The following is a 23,122-nucleotide window of genomic DNA, read 5'->3' as shown; positions in this document are numbered from 1 at the left end:
CATATTAAACCAAACTGGCAAGCTATAGCATACTGTATTAGGTCGGTCACTTTTATTTCGACCCCCCTGTCCATTGAAGTGTGCTTGCTGCATCTAGTTGAACCTTTAACCACTACTAGGACTATACAGGCTCTTCTCACCTTATTGTTGTTCTATGCTAAAAAACGAATTATCCCATTGTGGAAGAGTTAGTCTACCCCAACTTTGGAGGCCTAGAAATCTCTGGTCAACAAAGCAGTACCATTTTACAAAGCTACTTATCTGAGCAGGGGAGCTTTTGCCAAGTTTGACAAGGTCTTGGGGGGGGGGGGGGGGGGGGTGTATGGCATCTGTGGACACACTATTGGGCTAACTGCATAAACAGGTACAGCCACTGACCCTGGTATGTACTACAGAGCTGGGAAGAAAATGTTTTTGGAGTGCTGTAGGAGTACTGTCTAACTCAAGGTCAATGTAAGGATGTTTGGTCTTTTCATATGCTTAAAGACTTCAGTTTCTCCTCATGGGGGGATTGGGACCACATTAGCAGACAGACACTCTCCTGTAGTATTGAGCAGGGGGGTCACTGCACTAAATCGCTATGAAACGCAACTCTGCCAGGAGGGCAATATAATGTACATATCAGTCTGCGGGTTGTGCTATTGTTCCTCCTCCCCCCCCCCCCCCCCCCCTCGCTGTTTTTGTTGTTCTACACTAGTATGTTTTTTTTTCTCCCTCTCTGTAACCAGTGGTTTTGCTATATGCGGGTTATTGTTGTTTGTATTTCATGAAACTTAACAAAAAAGTAATTTACAAAATAATTAACAAATAAGGATAGTGATCATATGAAGCCATTTATTATCACATAGTTGTTTGGCTCCTTTTAAAACATAATGATAACAGAAATCACCCAAATGGTCCTAATTAAAGTTTACATTTACAACGTCTGTGGCTTTTTAAATTGCATTTATTTATTTAATTTGTGTCCGTGTATAAATATTCAATGAGTTAATAAATAGAAAAAGATATAAAAACATAGCAAAACCCCTCAAAATGCCGGTCAGTAGTGGCCAATCAATTAAAGTGATAGTACACTTGCGTGGTTGATTTTCACCTATAGGTAAGTCTATAATAAGGCTTACCTATATGTACAGTAAATATCTCCTAAACATGCACTGTTCAGGAGATATTTACTTTAGCAGCAGCTCACGGTGCCTGCATACTGGGCTCTAAATGGACTTTGCCGTTCATTCAGAACATGCTGCAGGAGTGACGGCATCGAGGCTTGGCCATTCATACTGCCAAAGGCGGCAAACCCAGAAGGAAAACCAGGTAAAGATGGAAGTGCCTATAGTGGTGACAGCACATCTTAGACTTGTGGAGGTATATAATTATGCATTAACTGCAGCCCAATGTTCCAAGGAAAATTTCTATGGGAGCGATTTAAAAGAATTGAGAAGAATTGTTCTTGAGCCATTTTAACAAACCCTATATCTAACCTTGCGTTTTCCTTTTTGCTTGTAAACGCCGATGAGCAGGGCATCCCCTTACCCCTCGGAATTGAAATGTATTGTACCTGTACGGTCTCCCTTCATTTTGTAAAGTGTTGCACAACCTGTTGGTGCTATAAAAAAAAAAAAAAAAAAAGAAATCCCGTATTGTAATAAAAATAATAATGAGGATTCTAAATCCTTTATCCTAACGGTAGTGGATACATAGGTTTCATACATAAACCAATATCGAATCCATACCAAGGACACTGTAAGAAGCCTATATATAAAAAAAAAAAAAAAAATGATATATTATATATCTTTTTTTTTTTTTTTTTATATACTGGGTGTGCTTAGGACAATAGGACAATCATTAAAAGGTTAGAAAAAGTCTTTATTCTGAGAATGAAGTAACCAGAATATGGTTACAGCGCATATGATTGGTTAAACGGAGTTGCAGCCTGAATTTACATCTGGATAAATCTTCAAACATTAGCAGAAAAATTTTATTTTTAGTTGACTGCTTTTGTATTCCCTATGGAAACAGTCTTACAAAACGCCCAAGGAAGATGATGTGTTCCCATCTAGATCAAATGTCTTTACATTTTGTCCTCATCAAGAACAGTAAAAGCCTGCATGTAGAGATCTAACACTTCCTACAAACAGAAGTTCTATGATTGCCAAGGCCAAGCCTGCGTGATCTGCACTTCAAACACTGCTTATGAACATTGTGGGTCTCTGGGGATTCAAGCACAGACTTTCAAAAGCAGCCTTATTTATCAGTTACATTTCTGAATATTAAACACCAGATTCTCTTCTAGCTTTAAAAAACACATATTCCATCCACTGTGTAGATACTACATAAAAATATATGAAGAGAGGCTGTAATTTATTTGTAGCCTAGTCTTCAAATAGGCAATATCAATTTGTATTGATTGTCTTGGAGGAGAGCCAAGTCACTGCAGATATTCAGGGCTGAAGTATATGGTTCAAGTAAAACCTTCCTTATAAAAATTCCATTCCTTTACCCATTGAGGGCAAAGTGGCAGGTATGCTGAACAAAGCTTCACATTGATATTGATCCTTGCCACACTTCCTCACCACTGCATTCATGTGTTAGAGATCTCAGAAATATCCTGTACTTTTAGAATGGGGGCGAATCTGAACTTTTTACATTCTCCCAGGATACAGAGCCGAAACCTGAGCAGCCATTGACCAAGTCATAAAACTGTCACATGGGGGGGAAGTAGAATGTAATTTGCTCTGTGTATGCACTGATACAGACTGTACTTAGCGAAAGAATTGGATTTGACATGTAATGTTACACCCGTATTTAGGGTGTAACATATTCCAGCAGCCTACCCCACCCCTGAGCCCCCCTTTTCCTGTGACGGGAGGTAGGTGTTCCTCTCTCTCTAGCCAATGTCACATTTAAAATCACCTGCACAGATGTGTCATTCATTCACAGAGGTCTGTGAATAAATGAACAGACTACAAGTACCTTCTTCCACTGTGGCAATGGCTTCTAGTTCTCAATGGACTACAAGTGCGCTAATCAGTGTGCTCATAATCCATTGAATCTTCCTCCAGCTTTCTAACCTAAATCCCTACAGAGGCATGGACAGAAAGCTGGAGGGGAGTGTATAAGAGCCTGACACTGCACCTGCGATCCACTGATGGTGGGTGCAAAAATAAATACGTAAAATAAAAGCATATTTTTTTTACCTGCAAGAAAACACAAAATTACTATTTTTAGTTAAAGGTGAACTTAACAACTTTAAATTACACTACAGTTTCTCTAAAAGGTGGCATGATTCTATTGATGTCAGTTGGCCTATCAGATTTTTTTTAAATAATGGCAATCTACTTACAAATGAGAACAAGATGCTCCCAACTTTAAAATGATTTATACTGTAGAACAATTACAATCTATCTCCACAATTCCTTCTGTTATGGTGCATTCCTTATAAAGTCTTTAATAATGTGGACACACTTACCACTTCTCCAGGTACCCGGGAAATTCCATCAGCTTCGGTAAGCTCCTCCTCTAAAACCTCTGAGATCCTGTGGCTGGATGCAGGAATCAGACTGGACAGATTCATTCCAATTAACTCAAGACTGCTATATCCAAAAAGCCTGCAGGCTTTATCATTGGCCATTAAAATCTAGACAAATAATAAGTACATTCTGTTAGACACATGGCAGTCTGAAAACAAATTATGAAAGTTGTTCTTTAAATGACACTAACAAAAGTAGCCTTGCCATTTAAAGTTGATAACCAGTGATTTTGCATGGAAGCTATATGTCTAAGTTACACTGTGACAGCAGTAGGTTGCCTGTACTCATGCACACAAACACAAGTCTGTGTTCCCAGGGAAACTCCAAATGGGTGCATAAGATGTCCTACAGTAATTAAGACATGCATTGCTTGGAAAACACTTTAAAACTATTAAGAGCTACTCTAAGCCAATGAATACTGCTACCAGGCTGATTGCTATTGTACAATGCTATTAAAAAAAAAAAAAAAAAATAAAAAAAAAAAAAGGGGGAGGAGAACTTGTCAAGGTCAAGTACAGACAATGCATACTTTTACCCCCCAACCTCCCTCTGAAACATGTCTCAGCATTATTCTTGTATTTCAGCTTGTTCCTGAAATATGAAACAGCTTTTATTACGCTCTTTAACATCACCAGTTTTGTAAAATGCTTACAGGGGCAGCTTCTGGGAGGTCAGTTCAGTTCATCTCTTTACCTGCACAGCTAATATGTTTTTTTATTTATTTAATACTGCCTGGACATACCCTTTAACTGTTTGTCAGTAAGAAATCTAGAACAGCCTTTCTTAACCAGAATTCTCTGAACCCAGAGGTTGCTTGGAGGTCCTTGATCGGTGAGCAATGTAACAGGTCATTCCTGACCATCGATGTAAGGGGTAATCGCTCACAATTATCCCCAATGTAAAGGGGCACCTTTTCAACTGACCACCAATGTAAAGGGAAACATTTAAAAGTATTTTTTTTTTTTAATTAACCATTTGACCTCTGGAAGATTTACCCCCCTTTATGACAGACCATTTTTTGCAATACGGCACTGCTTTACTTTAACTGATAATTGCACGCTGCGACGCTGTACACAAATAAAATGTATGTCCTTTTTTCCACTAATAAAGCTTTCTTTTGGTGGTATTTAATCACCACTGTGTTTTTATTTTTTGTGCTATAAAACAAAAAAGACTGACAGTTTTGAAAAAAATAAAATAATATTTTTTACTTTCCGCTATAAAACACATCCAAAAAAAAAAATATTAAAAAAAAATATCGAATTTCTTGATAATTGTAGCCCAATATGTATTCTGCTACATGTTTTTGGTAAAAAATAAATAAATAGTCTCATTAAGCATTACGCTTTTACTAGTAATGGCGATCGGCGACTTATAGCGATATTGCAGTGGAGATTTGGACGCTGACACTTTTTGGGACCCAGTGACACTAATACAGTGATCAGTGCTAAAAATATTCACGTTCACTTTACTGAGACTGTCTGGAAAGGGGTTAAACATCTAGGGCAATCAAATGGTTAAAAAAGTGTTTTGGTGTACTGTGTTAGATGCTTTTACTAATTTAACTAATTTTTTTCCCCCCCTGCTTTGCGTGGAAAGAAAATCTATTACTTCCCTTCCCTGCTGACAGAACAGGGCTCTGCCTTGTTTACATAGGCAGAACCCTGTTCTGAGTAAACTCAAGACGATCGCCGGGTGCCAGCAGTAATCCATTTGCCGGAAGCTGCTGATCGATATGTGCCGTTTTTAATCACAGCATGACCAGGTCATCAGTGGTACGCCCCCCTCTACCGGGAAGTGTCAGATTACTTATTAGGTAAAATGATCTGGCATAGCCGAGCTGCCTTATATCTGTGTTATACGGACAGCAAACGGTTGAAGGAGCACTTTTCTGCTGGCCGCCAATGTAAGAGAGGTTCTTTTCCCCTGATCTCCATTGGTACTTCTCTACTGAGGGACACTAGTCCACTTGTAGTCCATTGAGAACTACAAGTCAGTTTTTGCCTTTTCTTCCATTAAACAATATTTTAAAATCATTAAAATTATCCTAAAGAACCAAAACCTAAAGAAACCCTGTCTCTTTGAAAGCGATGCCTCTGGAAGTTTGTGTGACAGCGAGTATTACAGACATTGCTTTAATGGTCAGACTTGTTGATTTGTGTTTCCCATAAGATACAAGGTGGCTGCTGTTTTCGTACGTAACAAGTTAACTGTGGTGGTAGCACAGTGAGATGACCTGCCATGTCACATATGATAGTGGCTGGGATCTGACACCGCTGTTTTTCACTAACCACCAATGTAATGGGATACTGAAATTTTGACTACATGCGTGTTTTAAAAAAAAAAAATATATATATATATATATATAACACAACAATCCACTCTGGGGGGTCAAATGTTCTAGGTACTCCCCATTCCATAATTATTAAATCTACAACTTACTGATCATACTAATGCACCGTGAGCTTTAGATATTTTTTTTATAGCAGGAGTTCCCTGAGACCCCAAAAAGGTTTATGAAAGGCTAGCTTACAGTATTCTATCAGAATTTGCAGAAGGATGTCTTAGTTCAAGTCTCTTTTAGGTCTGGATGGTGCCAGATAAAGCACAAGCACAAGGCATGAGGAGTACCTGTGTGGTCTTGGTGCTGACAGTGAGCACAGCTCTGCTGGAACTTCGTACGCACGAGGGCAATGAATGTATGGTATCATCTGGAGTGGGAATTCCACTGGCAGATTCCAGGGGTGAGCGAAGTAGGATGTTACTGGCAGCTGAAGACAGACTGTAAGAGCTCCAATCGTCACCTAGGAAAGATAAAATAATTATAATAAAAAAAATATATATAAAAAAAAAAAATAAAAGGGAAGGGATACATGTCTTATTTTCAAGCCTGGCATTACCAAGTATACCATAAAACCCTACATGCAGATTATTAGGGTTGCACTGATACTGGGCATTTTCATGAGCACTTGTACAAATACTCCGATGCATGGGCAGCCTCAGGAACGATTGGTGCTTGTAACTCCCGCACCAATCTCCCTTAATAGCATCCTCTACAACCCCCCTTCCCAGATCAAGGTGGAGAGTGGAGGAAGGAGACAGTAAATATGTAATTTACCGGCTCCTTACTTTTCCATAATCACCGACTGTCCATTCATAACTGAAACAAAAAAAAAAACACCAATACCGTCCACTGGACCACACCCCCACAAAAAAAAAAAAATGCATTTTAAAAAAAAATAATAATAATAAGCTACCAACACGTGCCACTGTCACATGACATTAAAAAACAGTAACGGTAATTGGTATCGGCGAGCACTTGAGACAAAGATTATCGGACTAGTAGGCCATGTAATGCATTCCGATTACTTTACACAAACACTGAAAGAACTCCTAAGAGAAGCACAGATTCTTTACTTTTTTTTTTTTTAAATGTGTGTTTCTAAATAGAGGAGGTGTTATACCAGTAAGGCTGGCTGTATTCCAGGGGTCCCTGGTTCTTCCCCCATGTCTTCTCCTTCGTGGGTTAGGAAGCTGGGGAAAAGACTTGCTTAGCAGAGAAACACTGTGCAATGGAGAACTAGGGGAACGTGGTACAACTGAAGCTTGCATTGCTAAAAATGTTTCCTAGAAAAAAAAAAAAAAAAAAAAAAAGAACATGTTATATAAAGCATCAGATCAATCAACTGTCACTACATTCAGTTTGTGCTAAAACAATGAATAGTTCTAGACCTGGGGGACCTCAAATGTTCTAAACAAAGGGCAAGTTTACTGTCCTTAAGACTTTAGGAGTGGACCAGATAATGCCTCGGTGGACTGTGGCAATAACAAAATAAATGTTTGTGCTCAGTGGAGAACTAGTGCAACATTGGGTCAGTGGGAGAACTAATGCACCATCATCGATATCAGTGGGAGGAATAGTGCCCCATCATTGGTGTGAGTGGGAAGAATTGAGCCACCCATTCTTTGTGCCAATGACTGCCCCAAGGACCACGCAACTACAAGAAAGGGGCAGTATCCGGCCTGGGCAGCAGCAGTTTGGGGATAGTTTACCTATGGTTTACTTTCCAGTCAATGTGTTTATTTTAAATTTATACCAAAGTGTGCAACCTCTTTCAAGCTTTGACTGGGGGGGGGGGGGGGGTGAATTTCCCTTTACTTCCTTTCCCGGTGTTTACTGCATAAGAGGGGAATCTTTCCAGCACAAGTAATACAGACCTGACAGAAGTTCTAAACCTTTGAAATTGTATTAAAAGGATCAAAAAAGTACAAAACTGTTTTTGATAGGTGCTAGAGTTACCCCATCTATCTCTTGGGGACTCTATTGATGAGATATCTGTACTTGAATTCCTAGGTCTACACATCTTTGGCCATTATGAAGGGTTTTCTCTCTCCTTATTTCACTACATTTATTTTATTTTATGCCGAGAGTAACAGGAGTTGCAGAACGGTGTCTTGTGAAGGCCGTCTTTTCCACATCAGGGACACAAAGAGAAATACATATTAAACAGAGGTTCAAACATTTCCTCACTCCAACACAAAAAATATATATATATTTTTTTGGGCCACTTAACTTAACAGTAGCAGAAACCAGGTTCAGGAGGGTCTGAAGATCTCAAGGTTTAATGATTATAGCAAAACATAACCACGTGTACTAATCAAGTACTCCTACACACATCATGGCTCCATGTCGAATGTTTTTTTTTTTTTGCTCAACAACTAGGATTGCTCTTTATTGAGCATAGAAGTTGTACAAAACACACAAACAGTGCCAGGAGACATCTACTGCTCCTAGGCTACCTAAAATCTATGGGGGGGGGGGGGGTAGCCACCCCCAGATTCTTTTAAATACTACCAAGCAGCCCACATTGGCAGGGTAATAGACTGGTGCAGACACAAAGATCCTAAGCTATGGATGTATATAGAACAGCAGTTTAGCCCCATTTATCTGAACAGGGTACCATGGTGCTATGCCTCCATACCAGCTTCCCTCAAGTTACATCCCACTATAGCAGGGGTGTTCAAACTTTTTTCAAAGAGGTTTGATGAAGTGAACATGCATGAGGGCCGACCATTTTGCCTGACATTCTTTGAACCATTAAAATTCGATCTAAGTGTGTTCATTCGAGCAAATACACTGCCCAACAAGAATTCTCTTACCTTTGTGGCTGTGTGTGAGTAAAGAGATGAGCTTGGACGTGTTATTTGGATATACCGTATTTATTGGCATATAACACGTAGCTTCAATTTAAGAGGGAAATTTTAAATAAAGAACTGTGAAGCAAAATAAGGGTCAGTGCCTACCTGCAGCCTCAAGTGCCAGGAATGCAGCACACACCGTTGCCAGGAATGTAGCCTGAATGATGCCCATCCATCTACAGCCTTGGAAGGGACAGGGAGGGGGGTGGGACAAGCGCCAAAAGATTAAACTGTTTTCTTGTCGACCTCTTTAAAGGAAATTCTCCTGTGTGTATGGCACTCGTTCCGCCTCCTCCCTGTCCTCTCCAAGGAAGCCAGCATATAATATATATATATATATATATATATATATATATATATATATCTCTTTTATCCAAAAGATATATATGTCCAAATAACCAGGCGGGCCAGACTTTGGACATGCCTGCACTATAGGACCTACTCTCCGAGTCAGTCACATGGCATGTAGGAAACCGGAGCTTTCCTCCGCCCATTCTACATATTGGGAAATCCCGGATTCCCTCCGGGTGTAGAACATGGCCCGTTTTGGAATCTCTGTGAGAGGGACTGCTTTCAAACCTCCCATTTTTTAATTGGTAACACCTGGCCCACAACCTCCATTTTGATGCAGCTGGATGGTCAGCTTAGATTGCCTTTCTGGCAAGCGCTTCAGAACTTCTTCCGAACCCTGGGCCCTCCCCCCTCCTTCACTGATGTGCGCTGATAAGGCTGCATTGATGAGGCGGCACTAATATGAGGCACCGAAAGGCAGCACAGATTGGACTCACTGGTGGGCATAGACTGGCATCGATAATCAGTGCCCTGATTACCTATACAAGTCTCCCCTGTGAGGAGATGCGGCTGATCGGCTCTGTCAGTGTGAGACGAGGTCAGGTAGACCAAACAAACTTGTAACCACAACTTCCAGAAGAATTGCTCGGGATACAAAGAAAAACCCAGGAGGTTGTACTTTAACAAAAATTAATTACATGATCTAGTTGCCAGAAAGAAGCCTTTACTGCACCAATGCCACAAAAAAATGCCCGGTTACAATATGTCCGACAACACCTTCACCAGGCTTTTTTTTGGGCATTGACACAGTAAAGGCTTTTTTTTGGCAACTCGAACATGCAACTCATTTTTCTTCAAGTTTCGTCCTATTGTGCTCCCTTAAAACAACCACACCATCTTTTTCTGGAGCAGCCTGTATTTCTCCTGAGGTTACCTATGGGTTTTTCTTTGCATCCTGAACAATTCTTCTGGCAGTTGTGGCTGCATTCTTTCTCCTTGGCTTGGTATCAAGAGAACCCTTAATTTTCCACTTCTTAATAAGTGATTGAACAGTACTGACTGACATAGTCAAGGCGATGGATGTTTTTATATCATTTTCCATCTTTATAAAGTTCCATAACCTTGTTACGCAGGTCTTTTGACAGTTCTTTTCTGCTCCCTATGGCTCAGTATCTAGTCTGCTTAATGCATCCATGTGAGCGCTAACAAACTCATTGAATATTTATACATAGACACTAATTGCAATTAACAAAAAGAAAAAAAAAACATGAGGGAAATTAACCTTTAATTGCAATTTTAACCTGTGTGTGTCACCTTGTGTGTCTGTACCAAAGCCAAACATTCCAGGGCATGAAACATCTGGGCCATTTGGGTGATTTTTACTTATCATTATAATTTTAAAAAGGAACCAGAATACTATGCGATAATAAATGACTTCAAATGATCACTATCCCTAAATAAAAAGACAGTTCTTTCGGCACGATCAGTCATTTTTTTAATATCCATGCCAAATTATTCTTGATTTCTGCCAGGGTATGCAAACTTTTGAGCACAACCGTAGAACATGCATCCTCGGCATAAACAATCCATCTGAAGTGATCTGACCGGAAGTGAAAGAAGGGCACCTGTCAAAACCAGGTACCTGCCCCCCCCCCCCCCAAAAAAAGTGCCACAATATGTCAGTAGAGGGGGGGGGAGGAGGATGCAAACAAGTGGAACTTCCCCTTTACGGTAAAGTTCTGCTCTAATGTAGGGCTGCAACTAACGATTATTTTCATAATTGATTAGTTGGCCGATTATTGTTTTGATTAATCGGTTAATAACCTTCAAAAAAGAAAAAAAAAAAAAAGTTGGTCAAATTGACGTTCATTTTCAACCACAGGGACGGGAAAATTTGGAAATAATAGAAAACTGCTCGGTCGAAGGAATTTTCAGACAGTGTATGTGGTTTTCATTCAGAAATTAAATTAATTTTAAAAACAGAATGTTAAAAACAAGTGAAAATTTCAAACAACATTCTTTCATTCAGTGAATGTACAAAGATTTTTCGTCTGAATCTTCTCATCTGAAAATGGATCCGTGTGGCCAGCATAAGGCTCCGTACACACCTATATAGTTTGCTTTTGCTCTGTTTTTGCAGTGCTTTTTGCTGTGCGTTTTTGATTTCTGCGCACGTCATTTTACTGCAATTTGCGGTTTTGCATTTTCTTTGGGCAGATTAAAAAACACAAATTGCTTCAAAAATGCATTACATGCTTTTCTGCAGCTTCTCCATTGAAGTATATTGACCCAAAGAAGCACCGTTTTGCTTTTAAAAGCCCCTGACCCTTTCCAAATACGCAGCGGCTGAAAAAAAAAGCATAGATGTGAACGTGTCCCATAGGAAACCAATGCAAAAAGCACCAATAAACATATAAATGTGAACCAGATCTAAGACATGTAGTAACATAATGGAGTAAAAAAATAAAAAAAATAAAAAAAAATAATAAAAAAAATAAAAAAAAAAATTAGCCCTTTATAGTAAAAAAATAAAATCTGATAATCACTACTTTAAGGGGTTAATTTTTTTACAGTAGAACTGTGAAAGTAATATTTACAGTAGCGATTATTTGCTCTTTTTGTACTATAAAGGGCTCATTTTAGCTTTTTTTAACCCCATTATGTTACTGGCTGATTAATCGATTATGAAAACAGTAATTGATTAATTTCATAATCTATTAGTTGTCGATTAATCAATTAGTTATTTCAGCCCTACTCTAATGCCACAACAGTTTATGGCAAGGTTCGCCAAACTTTTCAATACAAGTGCCACATTGTATAATTTGCAAACATTCACAGGTTGAAAAAAAAAAAAAATCAGTTTAATAAAAATGAAATAAAAATTAATATGAATAAATATTCTCCAACAAATAACTACACATCAAAAGACCCCCCCCCCCCCACAATCACATCAGGAGTCCCTTCTTTCACATCAGAATACCCCCCCCCCCCCCTTACATTAGGGTCCTCAGAGTCCTAACTTATATCAGTATCCCCCTTACCACTGTAATAAAACTTACAGTAGCTCTTTAGCAGCGGGGAAGTTGTCAGGAGACACAGCAGATCTGAGCGGAGGAAGTTCCATTCCACTGTGAATTCAGAGAGGAGCACATCATTGTTTGCTAGGATGCTGACAGTCGTTGCAATAAATGACAGCGCAGGGGGGGGGAGCTTGCGCTGAGATGGTTGGGGGCGAACTGAAGACTACCTGCTCCGAGTCATCAGACTGTGCACTGTCTGAGGACATGCCACTGATCATAGTGCTTGCTGTATAAAATCCCATAACAAGCTAGATGTGGCTCACAGGTCCAAGTTTGGAGACCCCTGATTTCTAGAATGGCCATTTCAAGCTCTGATCTTCTCTTTGCACTCTCATATCTATAGGCTGCTAAAACTTGCTACAACTGTAAGTAATTAAACAGCATAAGATAAGACTGTAAATGTGCCTCCTGAAATGTGTTGTAAGAACTCTTCCACTAATAAGTAAATGCACAAAAACAAGTCCATTTTTGAAATGAACTTATAGGAAGTGATGGAAACGGCAGTATTAAAGCTTTGCTGTATCTTCCTACACAGTCAAATTGATGAGCCAAGTGTGATGTTCAGGATAACAGCATCCCAGTCACGTGTATTCACGGCTGTCATCGGGTTATGTGTCATGCTGTTGTTAACAGACCTCTCTGTATCCATGCAGAAATCAGAGGAAGGTACAATACAGGAGGAATACCAAAGATTATACTAGCAGCACGCTAACCTGCCTCAAATGTGTTATGTATGGATAGAAAGGACAGTAGCCATGTGCCACTCTTCTACATACACACAACTGTACAAGTTAGGAATATAGCAAATATACTTGCCAATAAAACATTCTATTGATGAAGCGGGGTATCTTAGATCACTCCTAAGTGTTCGATCACCCCCCTTCGTAATCTGATTTCCCCAATAAAGGTTTCCCTATTGGCTGATTAAAGGGTGTGTGTATAGCCAGTTATTCTGTATGAGTGGGAAAGGGTTAACACCTGTCAGTTTTTTTTTTTTTGCTTTTCTTTTTTGTCTGTTTCCCATTAGGGAGATTTCCCTTCATTTCCTCTCCCAAAGACACAACAGGAAGTTAAAGTGGTTGTAAACCCTTACGGCAGGGGTTGACAAATTTGCTTGGAATCTAGGAGCCAGCTTAAAAAGTAAGGAGCCAGGTCCGTGACGGCGATCCGGACCTGTCCCGGGCCTGACATGGAGACGAGTGAGGGGAAGATAGCAGCGCCGTCGCCCCCCCCCTCCCCCCCCCCCCCCCCGTCTCCAAGTCATTGCCCATAGCTCTTAGAGGGACATTTTTTTTTTTTTTTTCAAATGACAATTTTTTTTTCCAATTGCATTTTAGTGTAAATATGAGATCCGAGGTCTCTCTGACCCCAGATCTCATATTTAAGAGGACCTGTCATGCTTTTTCTATTACAAGGGATTTTTACATTCCTTGTAATAAGAATAAAAGTGACACAACATTTTTTTTAAAAGAACAGTGGAAAAAAAAAAAAAGTTAAAATAAGCAGAAAAAATAATAATTTTTAAACGCGCCCTGTCCTGCCCGCATATAAAATCGGTGTTCGAACCACACATAGGAGGTAGCGCCGTGATCGGTAGAGCGAGAGCAATAATTCTAGCCCCAGACCTCCTCTGTAACTCAAAACGTGCAACCTGTAGACTTTTTTTAAACTTCGCCTATGGAGATTTTAAAGGGTAAAAGTTTGTCGCCATTCCATGAGCGGGTGCAATTTTGAAGCATGACATGTTGGGTATCAATTTACTCGGCGTAACATTATCTTTCACAATATAAAAAATAATTGGGCTAACTTTACTGTTGTCTTATTTTTTTTTATTAACTAAATTATTTTTCCCAACAAAAGTGCGCTTGTAAGTCCGCTGCACAAATACGGTGTGACAGACAGTATTGCAACAACCACCATTTTATTCTCTAGGGTGTTAGAATAAAAAATATATATAATGTTTAGGGGGTTCTAAATAAAGGGAAGAAGAGGCAGGTAATATAAAACAGTCATTAGCATTGCTGGTTTGTCATACCAACGGCGACCACAAGAGGGCGCCAGATTCCATAAGGAATCATAGGACCGCAGAAGGCCTCAAAGCCGCGGCCTAAATTTTCGGCCGCCGGCGGAACGGCCCGACGCGATCACGCTGGGGGGGGTCCACAGAGACATGATATCCCCAGCTGTGCTGCCCCAGGCGCGAGGTCCCTATTTCTAGTCGCCAATGCGACCTGGCGCCCGGGTTTTGTCGAGCCCTGCCTTACGGTCTTTCACCTTAACGTATTCTATGCATTAAGATGAAAAACCCTTTTTAATGGTGCAGCCCCCCATTTTACTTACCTGGATGCTGTTATCCTCCGTCCGGGAACGAGCACGCCATCTGTAACTGGTGTCTCGCGACCCAATTGGATAGATCGATAGCAGAGCAGCCATTGGCTTCCGCTGCCGTCAATCAAATACAATGACGCAGTGCCGAGTCCTGCATTCTGTGTGAATGGACACAGATGCGGGACTCTGGAGCGATTCAATTAGTGCCAGCAATGATTGCCCACCACTGCCAGCAATCAGTGCCAACCAGTGCCCACAATTGCCCCCAATCTGTGCCCACAAATGCCAGCAATCAGTGCCCATCAGTGATGCCAGTCAGTGCTGGCCATCAATGCCCAGTGCCACCTATCCATGCTGCCCATCAGTGCCACCTATCAGTGCAGCATATTCGTGCCTCCTCATCAGTGCCACCTAATCAGCGCCCATCAGTGAAGAAGAAAAATGACTTATTTACAAAATTTACTGACAGAAACTAAGAACAAATTAATTTTTTCTTCAAAATTTTTGGTCTTTTATTTTTTCCTAAAAAAAAAAAAAACAAACAAAAAAAACCAACAACCCAGGAGTGATTAAATGCCACCAAAAAGAAAGCTCTATTTGTGTAAAGAAAATGATAACAATTTCACATGGTTACAGTGTAGCATGACCATGTAATTGTCATTCAAAGTGTGACAGCACTGAAAGCTGAAAAATAGCCTGGGCAGGAAGTGCCCTGTATTGAGGTGGTTAAAATCTAGTAATACGCGGTCTCACCATGCTCTGCACATGCTCCGTTTCCCTCTATTTTTATGCACTGCTGATTTAGTAGAGACCAATCTGCTGACAGCTTTAAAGCGGAATTAAACCCTCCTAGTCTGTTTACAGCCAAGGAATCCTGCATCCAATTCGCATATATGTGAACCCAGCCTCACAGCTGTTCAGGCACTCTGGGCTTCAGCAAAATGGCAGTCTCCGACAAAAAGAAACAGGAGCAATGCTGGAGGCAATTTACAGCACACACTTTGGTAGCATCATTATTAATGTGAAATGTATGGTCCTTGCTAAAGAACATTATTTTTTATCAAGTTGTTATGGGTAAGGTTCCGCTTTAACAATACTGTTTAAAATCCAGCAATACTATTTTTAGGCACCGACGAGTTTGTAGAGGTTGATCTGCTGACAGCCTTAAAGCAGAATTAAACCTTTACACTTACAGCCAAGGAAAATGCTTCTGTTTGATCTGCAACTGCCATGGAGCTGCACATGTGAACAGTTATGACACCAACAATTTGATGGTTTGACAGTTTGGTTGAGGACACAAGCAAATGTGACAGTTGGCAATCGCAGCATTCTAGGAATTAAACTGTTTTTTTAAACAGTTAAATTGATGGGTTTAGTTCGGCTTTATGATTTACTGCTGGGGCTCTGAGCTTCAGAAAAATGGCAGCCTCCAGCAAGAAGAAAAAGGAGCAATGCCAGAGGCAATTTACAGCACACACTAATTATGGTAGCATCATTATTAATGTGGAATGTATGAGAACATTTTTTTTTTTATCAAGTTGTTATGGGTAAAGTTCCAATTTAAAAGAGAAGTTTAGGGTTTTTTTTTTTTAAAGAAATCAATACTTATCTAGGTGGATACAGAATTGAACTACTACTGCATCTAACCCCTGCTGGCTCTAAAGTCTTGTACACACAATCAGATTTTCAAACAAATGTTTGTCCATTTTGTGTTGTATGATAGTGTCATCATGTTGAAAGTGAAGAGGTTACTCACAATACGAAAATTCTCGTACGACAGAATACACGTTCAAAAGTGACGTAACGTGTTGAATAGTTTTGTATGTATTTTTTCACTTCTGAGCACGGGTAGTCTTGCTCTTATGATTTGTTTCGTACGCAAACCGTAATAATTAAACAAAAAATGGATGTTGTGTTCACGTACGACAAAAGTTTTATAGTCTGCACATCCAGCTTTTGTCGGACGAAAAAAAACGGAACCAGCTGTCGAAAGCACCATGCTAACAATCCGAAAATCGGCACATTGTTCGTCGGACGAAATTTTACTTGCGATTTTCGTATTGTGTGTACAGCCCTTAAGACTGAGCGATCAAACACTGTCAGTCACTGGCTCGCTCTCTCTGCTCCCCCCAAGCTCACTGGAGCGCTGGGCTGTGGAGTTGCTGGTCCAGGCTTCTGGGTGGATCCCGACAATATGGTCGTGATCTTTCCCCAGCCAGGACTGGCTCGTGACTTCAGCCTGTTGTCAGCTAAAAATGGGTCACAGGAGTGTAGAACAAACTGCACTCCTGTAATCCACAGAAGTACAGCCAAACAAGCTTCAATGTCTTTAATTTTTGAGCTTTAATGTCTACTTTAAAGTGGTAGTAAATGCTGTTCTACCACTTGTACATACAGGCAAAACTAGAATAGGACTTGAAATACAAAATAGTGCAGCGCTAAAAATTTAACTAAAAATGCATAAAGATAATGGCCAACTGCTATAAAATGCATAGAGTCCAGATATGAAAAAAATGCAAAAGGATGAAGACACCAGCAGTCAAGAGAAAACTCCTGAATGGTGATGAGAGTGCTCAAGTCGAAAATAACTAGAGTACATTCTTATCTGTGCTTCCACCATCGTAGGTACAGGCCACTAACCTTAATCTGTGGACCTCTGAATAACCAGAAAGGTCATATAATAAGACTTACCTGTACGTACTGTGAAGATCTCCTAAAATGGACAGTTTAGGAGATATTCATAGTGCATGTAGCCGGCGATGTCACCGGTGCATGCACTCTGAAGGTCTAGCATACAGTGCCTGTGCTGTAAACGGCAGCTCACGCGCATGTAGCTAGAGGACACGAACCAGGAAGGGAGACCAGGGGAAGATTGATGCCCTGTCAGTGTGGTCCTGGAGGGCTTCATTCTAAGGCAAGTCGTTCATAATGTGCTAGTATGTGATGCATACTAGCACATTACATTATGACATTGCCTTGCTTGTTTTATATATATATATCAACTGCAGTTTACTACCGCTTTAATAATACATTCATTTAAAAGGGTTCAAACATATATTTGACATACAGCTGTCATATTTTCCCCAGACACTGGTATTATCAGAATAGAAGGTCGATCTTCTCTGCAGTGTCACTAACTGACAACAATGCGTGGAATACACAACACCCCCTTGAAGGAGCACACCATCCTCCAATGTAATCACAGCACCACTAAACTACTCTGGCAGACTACAAAGCAGGGAGGAGTGTCTACAGACAACTACTGTGAATACAGAGAAATGTCAAACTAGAGAATGTATTGTGTCATGGATTTATCTCACTATTTCCAGAGCCACATCTCTAGTGCCTGTGCACAGCTGACAACTATCAGAGCTCATCACAATGACTGTCCATCAGCCAGAAGTTGCGATCCTCCTGTATGATCTCACACAAAGAGCTCCCCCACCACAGGGCACTGTGCGATGTAAACAAGGCCAGTTAGGTGGGCCGACCTCCCCTACGGCGGACTACAGAACACCCCCCTCCCCCCGTACAAGTGACAGGTACTGCCCACCCTCCGTACATCAACAGCCCGCACACAGCATTACTCACACCTCTTATGTCATCCTTCCCACAGACAGGCAGCGCGCTGTGTGGCGGAAAAGGCGGAACTGCCAGGTTTGAACGTGCCGCCCAATCAGGTGTGGCTGTCAGATGACCGGTGGGTCCTTCGGCCAATGAGTGAGTGGAAAATGTTGCCAGGCGGAGAGACACGCCCCCCACGGTATCAGAAAAGAGCGGGCCAGTGGTTGCTAGGGACGCGAGCACGACATTTGTTTACAGAGGCCAGCCCTTCATTGTAGGAGACCCAGCCTACTGCCAGTGTTTTGTCAGATTCGGCGACCTGTCACAATGTGTAACGGAAGTGACGTTCCATCGCCACTTCTTTCTACACCTCGGATACGGTGGGAAGGGAGAAAGCGGACATGTTGTTACACCCACCTGAGTTTTGCATTTTACACTTATTTTTAACAGTACAGTGAGTGTATATATAGTGAAATACAGTAGTTAGAACTCCGTCTGACTGGTTATATGTTTAATTTTAAAAGCAGTGGCAAGCCTGCTGATCTCAGGTTTGCTAATCTGACAAAAGTTCGCTGCTTTTAAAATTAAACATCTAAACATTCAGACGGAGTTCTAAGTAATGTATTTCACTATATAAACTTAGTTTACTGTTAAAAATAAGTGTAAAATGCAAAACTTCGATGGGTGTAACAAGATGTCCGCTTCCCCCGTTATAGCCTTACTGTAGAGGAGTGCGGGGTGTAGAAAAATGGCGACTACTAAACAACAATTCCGTTACACATTCTGACGGGTCGCCTAATCTGATGAAACACCGGGCTGTGGTGAAAATCCTTCCCAGCCACACTTACTGGACTCCAATGTAAAGGAATCCTTCTGTCTTCCCCATAGGTGCCCACAGGTTGTCTATGCAGTCGACTCCACTCACTTTGTCATTAGAACACTACAATTCCCGGCATGCAGTCGGCTCGCGCATGCGTACAAGACCTCCGCAGCAGTTTCTTCTATTGGCTGTGGTGCGGCGGCTTATGATTGGTGGAGCTTTAGGCTACCGGAACTAGGAGACCAGCAATACAATGGCGTATGGCGGGGGAGAGGTGCAAGACATGGAAGGTACGGTGGAGGAAGCGAGGCCGGACGGCCGTAGATTGGGGGAGAAGCAGGAAATTTGGGCGGGCTGTGTTAAAGGAGGGCTGGGACTTGTCTGGTGCAGTGTGTGGCTTTAGAGATAGTGTAGAACTAGAAGCCCCACCATTCCCTGCTAGGTGTGATAACAGGCAACGGGTGTCTCCCCTGGACATGCTGGAAATTGTAGTTCCACATTACAATGCAGGACACTGGCAAATCTGAAACGGACCTCCAGGGGGACCCAGTAAGGATGGACGTACAGCACTGAGGCTGTCACCTAGAGCAACCTATCGGGTGTCAGCTTACTGTGTGCACAGAAATGAAAGCTGACTTCTGGTTGGCTGCTGCCAACACTACGAAGATTGAAATGTGTTCCTCTTGTCTACCTGAGATCATTATGATCTGGCAGGTGTGCTCAACCTGTGACGCTCCAGTTGTTGTGGAACTACAAGTCCCATGAAGCATTGCAAGACTGAAAGTTACAAGCATGTCTCCCAAAGCCAGAGGCATGATGGGACTTGTAGTTTTACAGGTTGAGCACCCATGAATGTGATCCATCCATCTGTTCATTCATCTATATTATTGGAAAGCCCAATATAGTGTTGTAGATCCGTAATGAAGAGACCACACTCTCTCGTTGAAGGACTGGAGTTTTTTTTGCTTCCTCCAACAATATAATAAATACTTGTGTGTAGAGGACAGGTACACTTTAAAGGACCTTCTCTTTAAATGTGGACAATGGCTAAGGTGAGCCTATGGGAATATCGAAGAATTGAAGGCGCTGGTGCTCAACCTGCAGCCCTTGTTTATATGATGTGTGGCCCTCAAACGTCTGCAGTGGGAACATTGATGCCAATCTTATGTAATATGTTCCCAGTTTTGTGTTTGTTTTCTTCTATAGCAGGGATATGCAATTAGTGGACCTCCAGCTTTTGCAAAACTACAAGTCACATCATGCCTCTACCTTTGGGTGACATGTTTGTGGCTGTCAGAGTCTTGCTATGCCTCATGGGACTTGTAGTTCTGCAACAGCTGGAGGTCCGCTAATTGCATATCCCTGTTCTATAGCATATCCCCAGCCAAATATTTCCACACCCTCTGACCTTTCTTAGGTCTACGGTTTTCTGGCAGTACTTTCAAGCATTGCATATATTGAATGTTATGTGCCGCTCTTTGGTGATGTCAGGAGCTGCATAGAATTGTAGTTCAGCCATGGTAAGACCACACTCAGAAATTGGGTTGTGAAGGAGAGCCTAGGTGTCTTTGAAGCTCAAATAAAGGAGAAGATGCGAGAATTTAAGGATTTAAACAACCTCAATTCAAGATAGACTGGGTATGAAGGAAGATTTATAGAAATCTTGGCAGAAAAACATTTTAAATGGACTTATTCTCCCCATCAGAGGAAATTTTAACCAATAGCATGTGATCTGATAAAATCAAAATATATTCCTTTCTATGCCAACCTGAGACCATTGTGATCTGAAAAGCTCATCAATTGACTGCATACAGGTTTCTTTCATTTTACATGTAGAAATGGGGAAATACTGTTCTGGTTTGGTATACTATAGTATGAAGAGGGTAATAGCTGTCATTCTATGTTACGTTTTCTGTTTTAACATATTTTTCTTCTTCTTTTTTTTTTTTTCTTCTTTTGTAATTTATATAGTGGATAAACGTAGAGAGTCTGATGAATCTGCAGATGATGACCTAAAGGAGAAGCACGCTGTTCAAGATAGTGAAGTGCAGAATGGCGAAGAGGGAGCAGGTGAAATGTTTTGCTACCTGATAAATCTAGGGGGGGAGATGGTCTAGATCTAAATATTCTCTAAAACTTAATTTAGAAAAAAAACTTTGAATGAATCAAAGCAGGGGAAAAAAAAACAATGAATTTGCTCACATATACCCAGAAAAAGGGTGCAGTGTGACAACCAGAGCGGTCTACCTCCTCTTCTACCTCCTGCATAGCTGTGGTAATACAAAACCCTTGCTCATACATCACTTCACCCCATAACTTACTCTGGGCTGTGAAATACAAAATGAAGTCCTGCGCAAAAAATGCCAAAATAACTCTGTCCAGAAATAGCTAAGTGCAAAAAGCCATGTGAAAAAAAAATATATATATAAATATTCAATAGTGTAACAAAATAGTCCATATATTCATAAACACCAATGATGAGAACTGGATGGACAAACGGTGATAAACAATCCCAGGGGAAAGGGCTCACAGAACTCTCACCTTAAGAAAGGAAATTCAGGCTCATCACAAATTCTGCAAATTTCTCACTTCATTCCTCATATTCAGTAATCAGAAGGATCCTTTTACTGTGCCAGATAGAAGATCATTTCTATATCCAGCCACTAGAGGGCCATAATAGCTCATGTATAATAATGACGACCCAAACGTGATGATTCGTGATGGATAGCTCAAAAAAAGAAGAGGAGGGGGGGGAAGAGAGAAACAGAGGAGGCACCAATGGTGTAGTATATAGCGAATCAAATAATCAATTTATTGGTAAAATCGGACTCTCACATTATATAAGAACAAACAAAGCAAGAGAAGTTAAAATGGTGGCATGGCGTCTTCCGCCAGTCCTACTGTACTTCCGGTACATCTTACGGCCACTCCCTACGCGTTACGTCATACCACGTGACTTCTTCATTGGGATCCCAATGAAGAAGTCACGTGGTATGACGTAACGCGTAGGGAGTGGCCGTAGGACGTACCGGAAGTACAGTAGGACTGGCGGAAGACGCCATGCCACCATTTTAACTTCTCTTGCTTTGTTTGTTCTTATATAATGTGAGAGTCCGATTTTACCAATAAATTGATTATTTGATTCGCTATATACTACACCATTGGTGCCTCCTCTGTTTCTCTCTTCCCCCCCTCCTCTTCTTTTTTTGAGCTATCCATCACGAATCATCACGTTTGGGTCGTCATTATTATACATGAGCTATTATGGCCCTCTAGTGGCTGGATATAGAAATGATCTTCTATCTGGCACAGTAAAAGGATCCTTCTGATTACTGAATATGAGGAATGAAGTGAGAAATTTGCAGAATTTGTGATGAGCCTGAATTTCCTTTCTTAAGGTGAGAGTTCTGTGAGCCCTTTCCCCTGGGATTGTTTATCACCGTTTGTCCATCCAGTTCTCATCATTGGTGTTTATGAATATATGGACTATTTTGTTACACTATTGAATATTTATATATATATTTTTTTCACATGGCTTTTTGCACTTAGCTATTTCTGGACTGAATTATTTTGGCATTTTTTGCGCAGGACTTCATTTTGTATTTCACGTTATTTGGTAGTTTGTGTTCACTATCTCGTCTTGCTGCATTTTTTGCATTTTTTTTTTTTTGCACGTGCACTTTGTTATTATTTACCAGTGTTTATTTGCTTTTATTGATATATTTTTAGAGGTATCTATATACCCTATTTTGTCTTCCACTTAGTAGCGCGAAGGTCTTCCCATATATATATATATATATATATATATATATATATATATATATATTCTACTCTGGGCTGTGCTGACATCACTGCTTGACTTCTTGGTAACTGTCAGGAACCATGAAACAGACTGAGACAGAAGTACAGTAAAAAGCACACTTTAATAAAATGGTACAATCATAGTCTAAGCATAGCTCTTCTTCAGTAACCAGAGCAGGTAGTCAGAACAAGCCAGTAAAACAGAAATCCAGAGATCAGAGGCAGCAAACGGGATCAGAACCCAGAAGGGAAGTCAGCTAGGCAAGTCTTTAACAGGAAAACACAGCAGAAAGTATCTGGATATGTTGATCAAGGCGAAGGCACAGGAGATCTTATGCAAGGAGCTTAAATGGCCAGCAGTATATGATCATCAGGGGAGTCACTGTGGAATGAAGAGCATTGGCAATTAAATGACAGCTTAGCTCTGAGAAGGGAGAGCTGAGTCCAGCCCTGACAGTACCCCCTCCTCAACGACCCCTCAACATCGGAGGACCATCAGGTTTGAGGGGAAA

At 40.9% G+C, this 23,122-nt stretch overlaps 2 protein-coding genes across 4 annotated transcripts in view; one reads left to right on the top strand and one right to left on the bottom strand.

The window, feature by feature from the left end:
- Positions 1–18,943, bottom strand: part of PASK (PAS domain containing serine/threonine kinase) — a 74,638-nt gene extending 55,695 nt beyond the window's left edge. The window contains exons 1-4 of one of the 3 annotated variants that reach the window (XM_077488448.1): positions 18,838–18,943; positions 6,992–7,154; positions 6,159–6,331; positions 3,467–3,634 (exon numbers count right to left, since the gene is read on the bottom strand). In XM_077488448.1, coding sequence (XP_077344574.1) covers positions 3,467–3,634; positions 6,159–6,331; positions 6,992–7,139 — 489 coding nt within the window. In that variant the 5' untranslated portion in view covers positions 7,140–7,154; positions 18,838–18,943. Of the gene's footprint in view, positions 1–3,466; positions 3,635–6,158; positions 6,332–6,991; positions 7,155–12,076; positions 12,188–18,016; positions 18,139–18,837 lie in introns of those variants that run through there. The other 2 variants (XM_077488446.1, XM_077488447.1) reach the window with 2 other exon arrangements.
- Positions 18,942–23,122, top strand: part of PPP1R7 (protein phosphatase 1 regulatory subunit 7) — a 36,967-nt gene continuing 32,786 nt past the window's right edge. The window contains exons 1-2 of the mRNA XM_077488449.1: positions 18,942–19,099; positions 20,781–20,879. Of these exons, the coding sequence (XP_077344575.1) occupies positions 19,063–19,099; positions 20,781–20,879 (136 nt within the window). The 5' untranslated portion in view covers positions 18,942–19,062. The remainder of the gene's footprint in view (positions 19,100–20,780; positions 20,880–23,122) is intronic.

Source organism: Lithobates pipiens, unplaced genomic scaffold (assembly GCF_037356315.1).
Source record: "Lithobates pipiens isolate NorthernLeopardFrog02 unplaced genomic scaffold, aLitPip1_a1.2 Scaffold_18, whole genome shotgun sequence".
In the NCBI taxonomy this organism is placed as follows: domain Eukaryota; kingdom Metazoa; phylum Chordata; class Amphibia; order Anura; family Ranidae; genus Lithobates; species Lithobates pipiens.
Note: the sequence above shows the minus strand (reverse complement) of the source record. Positions and strands in the feature narration are given on the sequence as shown.